This window comes from Monodelphis domestica, chromosome 3, assembly GCF_027887165.1.
Source record: "Monodelphis domestica isolate mMonDom1 chromosome 3, mMonDom1.pri, whole genome shotgun sequence".
Classification (NCBI taxonomy): domain Eukaryota; kingdom Metazoa; phylum Chordata; class Mammalia; order Didelphimorphia; family Didelphidae; genus Monodelphis; species Monodelphis domestica.
Window position 1 is genome coordinate 69,587,353 of NC_077229.1, and position 12,549 is coordinate 69,599,901.

The following is a 12,549-nucleotide window of genomic DNA, read 5'->3' on the forward strand; positions in this document are numbered from 1 at the left end:
TGGAGGTTTGTATTTTAAAAGAGTATTCTATTCCAAAAATGAATAATATGGAAGTGGTATCAGTGATAACATCTATATAACCCAGTGGAAGTGCTTATTAGATTTGGGATGGGGGAAGGAAGAGGGGAAGGAAAGAAAATGAAATACATAAACAGAGAAATATTTTTAAAATAAAATTAATATGAAAAATTGAAAAAAAATTTCTACTTATAACTAAAAATGATTTTTATAAATTAAAGTTTATGGCAGGAACTAGGTATTGACCAATATCTTATACCCTATAGCAAGATAAGATCAAAATGAGTATGTGATTTATATATAATGAGTGATACCATAACTAAATTTGGGGAACATAGAATAGTTTATCTTCCAGATCTATGAAGAAGGGAAGAATTTAAGACTGTAAGAGTAATGTGCAAAGAGGATGAGAAATGGAATGTTGAAGAGGACATGATTGATGGGTAAAGACTGTTGGAAGCAGAGTAACATGGCTGTAGAACAGGGATGGGGAAGAATGCCAGTGAAAAAAGGTGGGTTTTGAGACTTGATCTTGAGGTGAGAAGAGGTTTTCTTGCCTTGCTGGTGATCAGCCAACAGCCAGCTAAAAGATAGCCAGGAGTATCAGCTTTGGGACTTCTCAAGAAGAAATTTATACCTGCCTGACAGCGGAAGAGAGATTCAGATCCCATTGGACCTGTAGAGGCCTCAGACTCAACAGTACCCCACAGTCTAATAGCACCTGCCTTATCTTGCCTTCATCCCAAGATGAAGTTTATCTTAAGGAGACACTGGGAAGGGGAGGTGAATTTCTGGTTTGCCCAAGGTATCCAGAAAGAAGGAACACTTAGGCTTTAGATATAGGGACACCACTAATCTCCACCTGAACTGCCCACTTCCAGATATCTTGTATTTATTAAACCAATTTAAGCCACAGTCAAATTGGAAGAAAGGGATATATTCAAGGATCTTTGAGGAAGCTAATTCACAGAGGTTAGTGAACAGCCATTGCAAAAAAAAAATTCTGATCAGGACTACCCACTGAGTCATGAACTGAGGAGAGGCTTACAATTCTAAAAGACTGTTTATTAATTCTGGGGTAACCCTCTTATCACTCAATAGGGGAAACCTTCCCCTAACTTACTTATACCATGTGAGATTTAAAATAAGTTGTAGCCTTAAACTGTGGCATTTAAAATGTGGAGAGACAAGGAAAAACATTATGACTGCTCAAAATATGTTTTCCTACAGTGTCCTGTTTTAAATCAACTATAAGGTGGTCACCAGGGAATATATTCCCAATTTATTCAAATACCCGAGTCAACTGGGTTTACAGAGATTTTAATTAATAATACAATGAGTAATCAAAGAAAGAGAGAAAAAGGAAATAAGTATGAAGGGCCTTAAGCCAACATTGCCTAGACCTGAGTCTTGAGAGAGAAAGATCAGTCAGTCAGTCCTTTAACACTCACCACAAGGTCTGTCTAAGCAAGGATTCTAGTGACACCAGGCCAGCTCCATCTCAGCTGACTTCACCAGAGAGAATTCCAAAGGGCCTCTCTCCAGAGCCTCCAGAGGGACAGAGTCCCCTAAGAGGAGCTCCAGCCAGATCTCCTTAGAGATGGTCCTCCAAGAGCTTCCCTTCTCCAGAGCCTCTCTCAAGAGATTCTTCCCAAGCGATCCTCATCAGAGATCCTCCAAAAGGATTTCTCCAAAATGATATATCCTCAAGGGATTCTGCTTTTTCTTATATAGGGGTTTTTCTCCCATGTCACCTCCCCTAAGTCCCTACATCTACCAATCACTGTAGATGCTTTCCAAAGGACTGCCCATCTAAATTCCTGCTAAGTTGACCAATCTCCTCAGTAAGTCTGAATCAGAACAAAATGCTGCTGTGTCGACTAATCTCCTCAGTAAGTCTGAACCAGAGAAAACACAGCTGAGTCAACTAATCTCATCAAGAGAAAACTTGCCCAACCCTTTTAGGTACCTAGCATCCCATTGTATCAATTCTAAAAACAGGCCTGGCTCAAAGAACTCCTTGCATTATTATAAGCATGGGTCCAAGTACTTTCATTGTTTAGCAAGGAGTTTTCTCTCCTAAATCAGTCTTAAGTATGGGTAGAATAGGGGTCCTCCCATAGCAAGGAGTTTTCTCCCCTAAAGCAGCCTTAAGTACAGTTGGAGTAGAAGTCCTCCCATTTCTGATCCTGGCGAGTTCTCACGTCAAAATGGAGAATGTTTCTCAGTAGGGAATTTGTTCCAATTAAGAATTCCCTGATGGGGAAATTTTTAACATTCACAAGTCTGAGAGATTTCAAGATTTACAACCAGCACATCACCCAGGGTCACCATTTCCAAGAGATATTCCTCAGCTATCATAGACCAGGAGAAGAGAGTGAGAGAGTACAACAAGAGCCATTCCACCTTGACTACTACCTTTCCTCACTCATCTCTCTTTAACAGCTCTCTTCAGATCAATAATTACTAGGCAAACAATAACCATGACAAGTGTAACAATCCACACCTGTGTATACACAAGGGAAATAATTAATCTGTAAGGATTGTCTTAGGAAAGAGCATGCTCAGACCTGCCCATGGCAAGAAAGGCATTGACCTTTGATCCCAGCATTCCTAAGGTTTAGGCACAAACTCAGGATTCTTTGTGCTCACCTGACTGAGACAATCCATGCCTCTGCCTTGTGGTAATTTACAACTGAACCAATGGCAATCCACTGTGTCTTCATTAATATGTATTAAGTCCCTTTGCATCACAATGGTAATAAATACAAGCATCTGACAGAGAAACAGCCCTTATTATCTTCTTCACCTGTCCCTCTCCTTCCTGGAGCTTAGCCTCTGGCTAAGAACAGCTTTCTCATGGAATTTCCTCTATCTCTGTGAAACACCTTTCCTTCTTAATCTCCTATCCTCTAGCCAGAGTGGTCCCTACTTAGAGCATGGGCTCTAAGGGATCAGTGGCTTTTCTCTCAGCTGATCTCAATACTCATTCCTAATTCCCGTGTTGTTGATTTAAGGTTATCTAACTGCCTCATGTCCTTTGAAGTTAGGTAGCTGGAGCTTGATCTGTGCAGCTTGCTCATTGGTAATATTGCATTGGTGTCTGCCTCCATTCTTATCCATCCCCTGGGCTTCAGCCCTTCCCCCAAGGGTCAATCTTCTATCTTTCCTTTCTTGTAAGGGCTGCTGGACAGCACCTTACAACAAGAAGAAACAAGAAACAGAAACTATTATAAGATATAACATGAATAATTTTGAATGCAATTTAAAGGGGAGATGCTTTGATCTGCATTTGATCAACTGTGAAAGTTGTAGCTACTCTCAGAAAGAGAGCAATCTGGGACAGCTCTGAAGGACTTTTGACCAAGAATGTTTTACACCTCTAGAGAAAGAAATGTGGGAGTCAGTTGCAGATCAAAGCATATTCCCTTTCACATTATTTTATGTACAGTTTATGTGGCTCTGGTTTTATATGAGTGTTCTCTTATAAAAATGACCAATATGGAATTATGTTTTACATGATAATACATGTATAATCCATTTCAAATTACTTACCATCTCTCCAAGAGGGGGACAGAAGGGAAGGGGGGAGAAAATTTGGACCTAATAATTTCAGAAAACATATATTGAAAATGGTTACTAGGTTTAATTAGGAAAATATCATATCTTTAAATTAAATTATTTTAAAGTTAATTTTTAAAAGATGAAAAGCATCATAGACTATTAAGCAACATGCCAATCAGATATGGCTTGATTTCTCATCAGCAATGCTGAATGACATACAGCTTCTCTAATAACATAGGTGATTTTCTAGTGGAAATAGGTGTCTGAACAAGGATTATTAAACAAGAGCAATATAAATTAAGAGGGGAATATCAGTCACAATTTAATAAAAGGATGCTTTAGGGATTTTATGGTACATGGGACACACTTCCCCTTCCTTGAAGTTTCTTATCCAGGAAATGGCTTGATGGTCTCCCTCCAATCCTCACCTAAGATTATCTAAAGCAGTGGTTCTCAACCTTTCTAATGCCATGACTCCGTAATACAATTCCTCATGTTGCAGTCATCCAAAAATTATTTTGGTGGCTACTTCAAAACTATAATTTTGCTACAGTTATGATTCAGAATGCAAATACCTGATATGCATTATGTATTCTCATTGCTACATATTGAGAAGTTGAGAACTGCTGATCTAGAGACACTTGTCTCCTCATCTTCATCTCCATCATATCTAGAACTCCAAACATGACCTTGTCCACCAGGCTGATGGGCTGCCAGGAGCCATGTGGAGACAATAACATCAGAGAGGTCCAGTTTTTCAGTTCTGACCTCTGACCAATTCTAGGATCTCCTGGCTACAGAAGCTCGTGGAAACACTCAGAGGCCATACTAGAGTAGGACCAGTTCACAGGAATCACAGAGCTAATGTGTAGGAATCAATCCATAAACTCGTGACCAAGAAGCATCCCTGGTTGAAGAACAATGTCTCAGAAAGGACAAAAGTTAGAGGTAAATGACTGGATTCAGCATTTAATGGGTGGGCCAAGTGCAATCAATCACCAAAGGTCCAAGTGAATTATTAAGCTAAGATTAGGGAGGTGGTCATGAAATCATGCCTCAAAGGGAAGGTCCTAGAACCATTCTTTTCCTCTTGGCAAGTCAAGGCTGATAGAAATAAAGTGTTCTGCCCATATCTGCATCATCCACCTTCCCCAAGTTCACTGCTAAAGAGCAGAGCCTTTGGATCTGTCTCCATTCCTGACTCTTGACACCGGAAACTCTGTGGCTCGGACCATAAAAGTAATTAGGTGGCATAGTGGAGATAGTGCTTAGCCTGGAGTCAGGAAGACCTGAGTTCAAATTTGACCTAAGAACTCATTAGCTGTATGACCCTGGGAAAATCAAGCAGTCATTGCTTGCCTCTGTTTTTCTCATCTGAAAAATGGGGCTAACTATAAAACCCAACACTTAGGGTTGTTATGTGAATCAAATGAGATACTATTTCTATAAAAATAGTCACAGTGCCTGGCACATAGTAGGCATTACATAATTGCTCATTCCATTCCCCTTCACTTCTCCATAGGCAAGTTCAGTTGGTAGGTGTATAAGATACATTTTGAAGACAAATTTTTTTAATAAACTGAATCTCACAAATCTACTCATAAATTAGATCAAAGCAATCAATTAGTTGCCATCAACTAAGTGTTTATTATGTGTTCAGCCCTATCCTAAATACTGGAGATGTAAATAAAAATTTAAAAACACATCTCTACCCTTGGAGAGTTCATAGAAGGAACCTTCCCCAAAGTGGAAGCCATTCAATGTGAGGTGTCAAGGCTGACTTTTCCTGTTGACCTTGAATTACAGCATAATAGAGTCCTGGGTTCAAATCTCACCTCTGATGCTTTCTACTTTTGTGTCATGAGGCATGTCACTTAACTTCTCTGCACCTCACTTTTCCCATATGTAAAATGATGGGGTCCAGCTAGATGGCTATTGAGGGTCCCTTCCAGGCATATCTGGTCACCCTGAGATAATTACTTTACTTCTCCAGGCCTCAGTATCCACATCAGTAAAATGAGAGGCTATCCATAATACCTGATACTTCAAAGTTTCCTTCCAACTTTATACCTATGTTGATTATATAAAAGACCTTAGCAGTGGGAACCTCACTCCTACCTCTAAAACTCCTCTTCTCCAGGCTGTACAAAGAAAGCAATCAGAGGTTCAGAAGAGTTCTTGAGGATTGATCTCTAAAATAATTTCATGTTTCCTCTGTAAGACTGGGAAACAAGGCCCTAAAAAGGATAAACCTACAACACAAAGACAGAGAGGAGGTACCTACTTACCTGTGGGAATAACAGTAGACACAGGGGTCAGGGGGCTCCTCATCAGTGCTCCTGTGCTTCCTGGTCCTTCATGGCCTTGGGCATGTGTGACTGGCACCACACCAGCATCACCTCCTACAGGAAGACAGAAGGGGAGACCAGAGCTCAGTCAAGTCATTATTAGAGGACTCCCAAAGGAAAGTACATTGTTGCTACTATCTGCTGAGACCAAAAATACATGGCTTCTCTGACTTTTCTCCACAGGATGAATAACCAAGTTTCCCCCTTCAAAGCACGGACTCACTGATGGACAACCTCCATATATGTTTGATTTAGTGGAATCAGAATCCATCAATAAGAAGAGGAGAATCACTTTAGCACAGGGATTGTGAAACTATCCTTGCATGGAGTTGAGGAAGCCTGGAGAGATGACACTAATTCAACAGATATGGAGCCAAGAAAAAGTCCCTACAGTGGCCCATTGGAAGGCTATAGACAGGAAGGACCTGGGAGGAAGACCCTTCTCCTTAGAAAGGCACAAACTGACCCTCCCTGGACAGACACTCCCCATTTCCTCCAAGGCCACACCCCAATTCCCTCCCTGGGAAGCTTATTTAAAATATGCTTATTTGGGAAGAGGCAGAAGTGGAAGGCACTTGATCAGAAACAGAGGCTGTGCCTGCCTTGACACTGCTGCCCTCTGTGGTTGTGTCAGGAGGACTGGGAGATGCTGTTGTGCAAACTTCCTGTGTGCTGGCTGGAGGCAGGGTAATAGCTGGAGTTGGTGTTGCCTGTGGGTTTCTCTCAGTCTCTGGAGTCAGGCCGGCTGGCCCTGGGTCCTCCAATGAAGTAGCAGCCTCAAGGGAAGCTGTGCTTGTGCAGGCTGTGGGAGTACTTAAGGCAGGAAAGGAGCCTGGCCCTGGGCTCAGAGATTCGTGGATAGGAGTGTGAGGTTCTGTTCCCAGGGAGGGTCCATCTCCTGTGGTGACATTATGGGGGGGGGGAGTTTGGAGCCATTTGGACAGAGTTCCCCAGAGCCTGTGAGGATTTTGAACGTCCCGAGTCCCCAACCCCTCACGTTAGCACCTTGTCCTTGACAAGCACTTGCAAAACAAAAAGACTGACAGAAATTAGGATCTACTTTTGCTCCAGGGTGCATGGCCACCATGAGAAAGTATTAAATAAGAAGAGACTGATATGTAGATGGATCTGTCCTGTCATCTGGCCCTCAGATGAGATAGGGATCCAGGCTCAGACAAACTGCCTGACGGATACCTGCTCAGGTTAAATGGAAAATGAAGCAGTAATCATTTGTTAAGAATCAGCTACTCCATTCAGGGTTTTAGGTGCTGGGCATAGAAAAGCCTGTCCTCCAGTAGCTGACTTTTATCATAGTAAATTATATGTATACACACAAACTAACACAAGAAATGGACAAAATCCTCCATGAGCTCTTCATCCAAAGGCTGACATCTGGGCAGACAATAATGGGACAGAGGAAGTTGCCGGGTCTTACCACCTAATCACAAACTTTCCTGTTCTCGGACGATGAAGATGAGTCCATATCATATTTGAAAGCTGGAAAACAAGGGCCCAGAGCAAGGATGAATACCAGTATAATAGAAAGAAAAGAAATATTTTCTTACCCATGGCACCTGCAGTAGATTCACTGGTCACTGATGTCATGTCTCTTGCTGATCCGTGGTCTCGGATATGGGTGAAGGGCCCTACACCAATCTCACTCGCTAGAAGAATAAATGAGAACATAAATCTCAGACACAGGACTGGGGGTAGAAAGGACAAGATTATATTTTATATATATATTATATTTATATATATTTTATATTTTATATATTATATCCCTTATATTTTGAAGGAAACTCCAAAATATCTGCTCTCTTTTCTTCATCGTTCATCGAACAGAGAATCTCTCTAGTATTCCCATTCTCTCATTTTTTTTAAAAACTCTTCTAATCTAATGACAGATTTCCTACTTCCCCATCTGGAAAAAACCTTCCTTTTATCCACCTGTCCCTGAGAGCTATAATCTCCTGTCTCTCTTCCCTTTAGTGACTGAAATCCTTGAGGAAGCTCTCTATAAAAGGTGCTTCCACTTTCCTTCTTTCTACTCTCGTTTTAACTACAGTCTGGTTTTCAACCTCATCGCTCAAGTGAAATTGCTCTCTCCAATGTTGTTAACAATCTCTTAATTGCAAAAATCTCTTAATGGCCCTTTCTTCATCCTCATTCTTCTGAAGCTTTCTGCAGTCTTTGATATCATCAACCCATTCTCTTTCATTTTCATAACACAACTCTCGTGGTTCTCCTTTAACTTGTATGACTACTCTCTTTGGTCTCATTTGCTGGATTCTTATCTAGGTCATAAATGCTTAATGCAGGTGACCTACAAGACTTTGAGCTGGGCCCCTCTCTTCTTCTATGAGATTTCACTCAATATTCAACTAAACTCAGAAGATTTAACCATCATCTATATATTGATGATTCTCAAATCTGGTCATCCATCCCTTAATCTCTGTCATGACCTCCAGTCTTATGACTCCTATTGAACAAACTGCCTTTTGGAAATTTTGAACTGGGTTTCTTGTAGACATCTGAGCCTCAACATGTCCAAATCTTAACTCATTGCCTTCCCCTCAAAACCTTCAACTCTTTCTAAGAGTCCAAGGCTCCCGGAAGCCTCAGCCCTGCTGGGCTCAGAGAGCAGGGTCCTCGGAACAACAACCCTCAGGGCCTTCTATCCGAGTCCCAGTGAAAGTCACTGCCCTCGGAGCTCCCCCGGCAGAGAGCAGGGTCGAAACAACAGCAACCCTCAGGGCCTTCTATCCGAGTCCCAGTGAAAGTCACTGCCCTCGGAGCTCCCCACCGCAGAGAGCAGGCTTGTCTGAAACAACAGCAACCCTCAGGGCGGGCAAGACAGCCTCACGGGCTGGATCCTGCTATCCAAGTCTCAGTGAAAGTCACTGCCCACGGAGCTCCCGCTGCAGAGAGCAGGCTTGTCTGAAACAATAGCAACCCTCAGGGTGGGCAAGACAGCCTCATGGGCTGGATCCTGCTATCCAAGTCTCAGCGAAAGTCCCTGCCCTCGGAGCTCTGGGAAGCCGAAGCCAATCCCCCCCAGGCCGACGAAACAGCCTCACGGCCAGCTATTCTGAAGGCAACTTCCGGAAAGCAACCCGACCCAGAGAGCCGGGGGAGAGTGTGGCCTCCTGGTCCGACCCTTCCACTCCAGTTCCAGTGAGGCATACTCAATTTAACCCAGGGAAACCTCATAGAACCGACAATCTGCCCAGGACTAAAGCCTCTGAACACCAGACAGAGATAAGAAAAGCTAATCCTCCACATTCAGAGATGGCAAACTCCACAGAAGCACAGAAGCCCCAAAATACCAAGAAAAATAAGAAGAAAGGGGCGACTTTGGACACATTCTATGGAGCCAAAATACAAAATAAAGAGCAGATAGAAGAAGACCTACAAGAAAATGCTCCAAAATCTTCCAAAGGAAATGGAAACTCTCCACAAACCCATGAAGAATTTGAATCAGAAATGACCAAAAAGATGGAAGCCTTCTGGGAGGAAAAGTGGGAAATAATGCAAAAGAAATTCACGCATCTACAAAACCAGTTTGACCAAACTGTAAAAGAAAACCAGGCTTTAAAGCAAGAACTAATAAAGCAATGCGAAAACACCAAGAAATTAGAAGAGAACATAAAATATCTCACCGACAAGGTGATAGATCTGGAAAATAGAGGGAGAAGAGATAATTTAAGAATAATTGGACTCCCAGAAAAGCCAGAAATAAACACCAAACTCGATATGGTGATACAAGATATAATCAAAGAAAATTGCCCAGAGATTCTAGAACAAGGGGGAAATACAGCCACTGACAGAGCTCACAGAACACCTTCTACACTAAACCCCCAAAAGACAACTCCCAGGAATGTAATTGCCAAATTCCAAAGCTATCAAACAAAAGAAAAAATCCTACAGGAAGCCAGAAAAAGACAATTTAGATATAAAGGAATGCCAATCAGGGTCACACAAGACCTTGCAAGTTCTACTCTGAATGATCGTAAGGCATGGAACATGATCTTCAGAAAGGCAAGAGAGCTGGGTCTCCAACCAAGAATCAACTACCCAGCAAAACTGACTATACACTTCCAAGGGAAAGTATGGGCATTCAACAAAATAGAAGATTTCCAACTTTTTGCAAAGAAAAGACCAGAGCTCTGTGGAAAGTTTGATACCGAAAATCAAAGAGCAAGGAATACCTGAAAAGGTAAATATTAAGGAAAGGGGAAAAATGTTATCTTCTTCTTTTACTCAAACACTCTTCTATAAGGACTACATTTATATCAATCTATGTATACCAACATGTGGGGAAAATGTAATATATAAATAGGGGGTAAAGAAAGACCAAATAGAATAATCATTCTCACACAAAGATTCACATGGGAAGGGGAGGGGAAGAAAACTCCTATAAGAAGGAGAGGAAGAGGGGGGGGGGGTTACTTAAACCTCAATCTCAGGGAAATCAACTCTGAGAGGGAAAAACATCCAGATCCATTGGGATCTTGAATTCTATCTTACCCAACAAGGGTAGGGAGAAGGGAAAACCAAAGGGGGGAGGGAGGGAGGGAGAACAAAAAGGGAGGGAAAGAAAGGGGGAGGGGGGAAAAGGGAGGGACTAAAACGGGAAACATCAAGGGAGGGGACAAGGGGGACTTATTCAAAGTAAATCACTGGACTAAAAGGTAGAGCCAAAGAAGAAAAGGTTAGAATTAGGGAAGGCTATCAAAATGCCAGGGAGTCCACAAATGACAATCATAATTTTGAATGTGAATGGGATGAACTCACCCATAAAACGTTGACAAATAGCAGAATGGATTAGAATCCAAAACCCTACCATATGTTGTCTTCAAGAAACACACATGAGGCGGGTTGACACCCACAAGGTCAGAATTAAAGGAAGGAGTAAGACCTTCTGGGCCTCAACTGATAGAAAGAAGGCAGGAGTGGTAATCATGATATCTGATAAAGCCAATGCAAAAATAGACCTGATCAAAAGGGATAGGGAAGGTAATTATATTTTGTTAAAAGGGACTCTAGACAATGAGGAAATATCATTAATCAACATGTATGCACCAAATAATATAGCACCCAAATTTCTAATGGAGAAACTAGGAGAATTGAAGGAAGAAATAGACAATAAAACCATACTAGTGGGAGACTTAAACCAACCATTATCAAATTTAGATAAATCAAATCAAAAAATAAATAAGAAAGAGGTAAAAGAAGTGAATGAAATCTTAGAAAAATTAGAATTAATAGACATATGGAGAAAAATAAATAGGGATAAAAAGGAATACACCTTCTTCTCAGCACCACATGGCACATTCACAAAAATTGACCATACATTAGGTCACAGAAACATAGCACACAAATGCAGAAAAGCAGAAATAATGAATGCAGCCTTCTCAGATCACAAGGCAATAAAAATAATGATTAGTAATGGTACATGGAAAACCAAATCTAAAACCAATTGGAAATTAAACAATATGATACTCCGAAACCGTTTAGTTAAAGAAGAAATCATAGAAACAATAATTTCATCGAGGAAAATGACAATGGCGAAACATCCTTTCAAACCTTTTGGGATGCAGCCAAAGTGGTAATCAGAGGTAAATTCATATCCCTGAATGCTTATATTAACAAACAAGGGAGAGCAGAGATCAATCAATTGGAAATGCAAATGAAAAAACTCGAAAGCAATCAAATTAAAACCCCCCAGCAGAAAACCAAACTAGAAATCCTAAAAATTAAGGGAGAAATTAATAAAATCGAAAGTGATAGAACTATTGATTTAATAAATAAGACAAGAAGCTGGTACTTTGAAAAAACAAACAAAATAGACAAAGTACTGGTCAATCTAATTAAAAAAAGGAAGGAAGAAAAGCAAATTCACAGCATTAAAGATGAAAAGGGGGACAGCACCTCTGATGAAGATGAAATGAAGGCAATCATTAGAAATTACTTTGCCCAATTAGATGGCAATAAATACACCAATTTAGGAGAAATGGATGAATATATACAAAAGTACAAACTGCCTAGACTAACAGAAGAGGAAATAGAATTCTTAAATAATCCCATATCAGAAATTGAAATCCAACAAGCCATCAAAGAACTTCCTAAGAAAAAATCCCCAGGGCCTGATGGATTCACCTGTGAATTCTATCAAACATTCAGAGAACAGTTAATCCCAATACTATACAAACTATTTGACATAATAAGCACAGAGGGAGTTCTACCAAACTCCTTTTACGACACAAACATGGTACTGAATCCAAAACCAGGCAGGTCAAAAACAGAGAGAGAAAACTATAGGCCAATCACCCTAATGAATATAGATGCAAAAATCTTAAATAGGATACTAGCAAAAAGAGTCCAGCAAGTGATCAGAAGGATCATTCACCATGATCAAGTAGGATTCATACCAGGGATGCAGGGCTGGTTCAACATTAGGAAAACCATCCACATAATTGACCACATCAACAAGCAAACTAGCAAGAACCACATGATTATCTCAATAGATGCAGAAAAAGCCTTTGATAAAATACAACACCCATTCCTATTAAAAACACTAGAAAGCATAGGAATAGAAGGGTCATTCCTAAAAATAACA

The 12,549-nt window shown here is 40.8% G+C and overlaps 1 protein-coding gene across 1 annotated transcript in view; it reads right to left on the reverse strand.

The window, feature by feature from the left end:
- LOC103100660 (mucin-16-like) overlaps nucleotides 1-12,549 on the reverse strand; it is a 195,532-nt gene that overhangs the window by 141,601 nt on the left and 41,382 nt on the right. The window contains exons 7-9 of the mRNA XM_056820974.1: nucleotides 7,496-7,594; nucleotides 6,529-6,828; nucleotides 5,871-5,984 (exon numbers count right to left, since the gene is read on the reverse strand). Coding sequence (XP_056676952.1) covers nucleotides 5,871-5,984; nucleotides 6,529-6,828; nucleotides 7,496-7,594 — 513 coding nt within the window. The remainder of the gene's footprint in view (nucleotides 1-5,870; nucleotides 5,985-6,528; nucleotides 6,829-7,495; nucleotides 7,595-12,549) is intronic.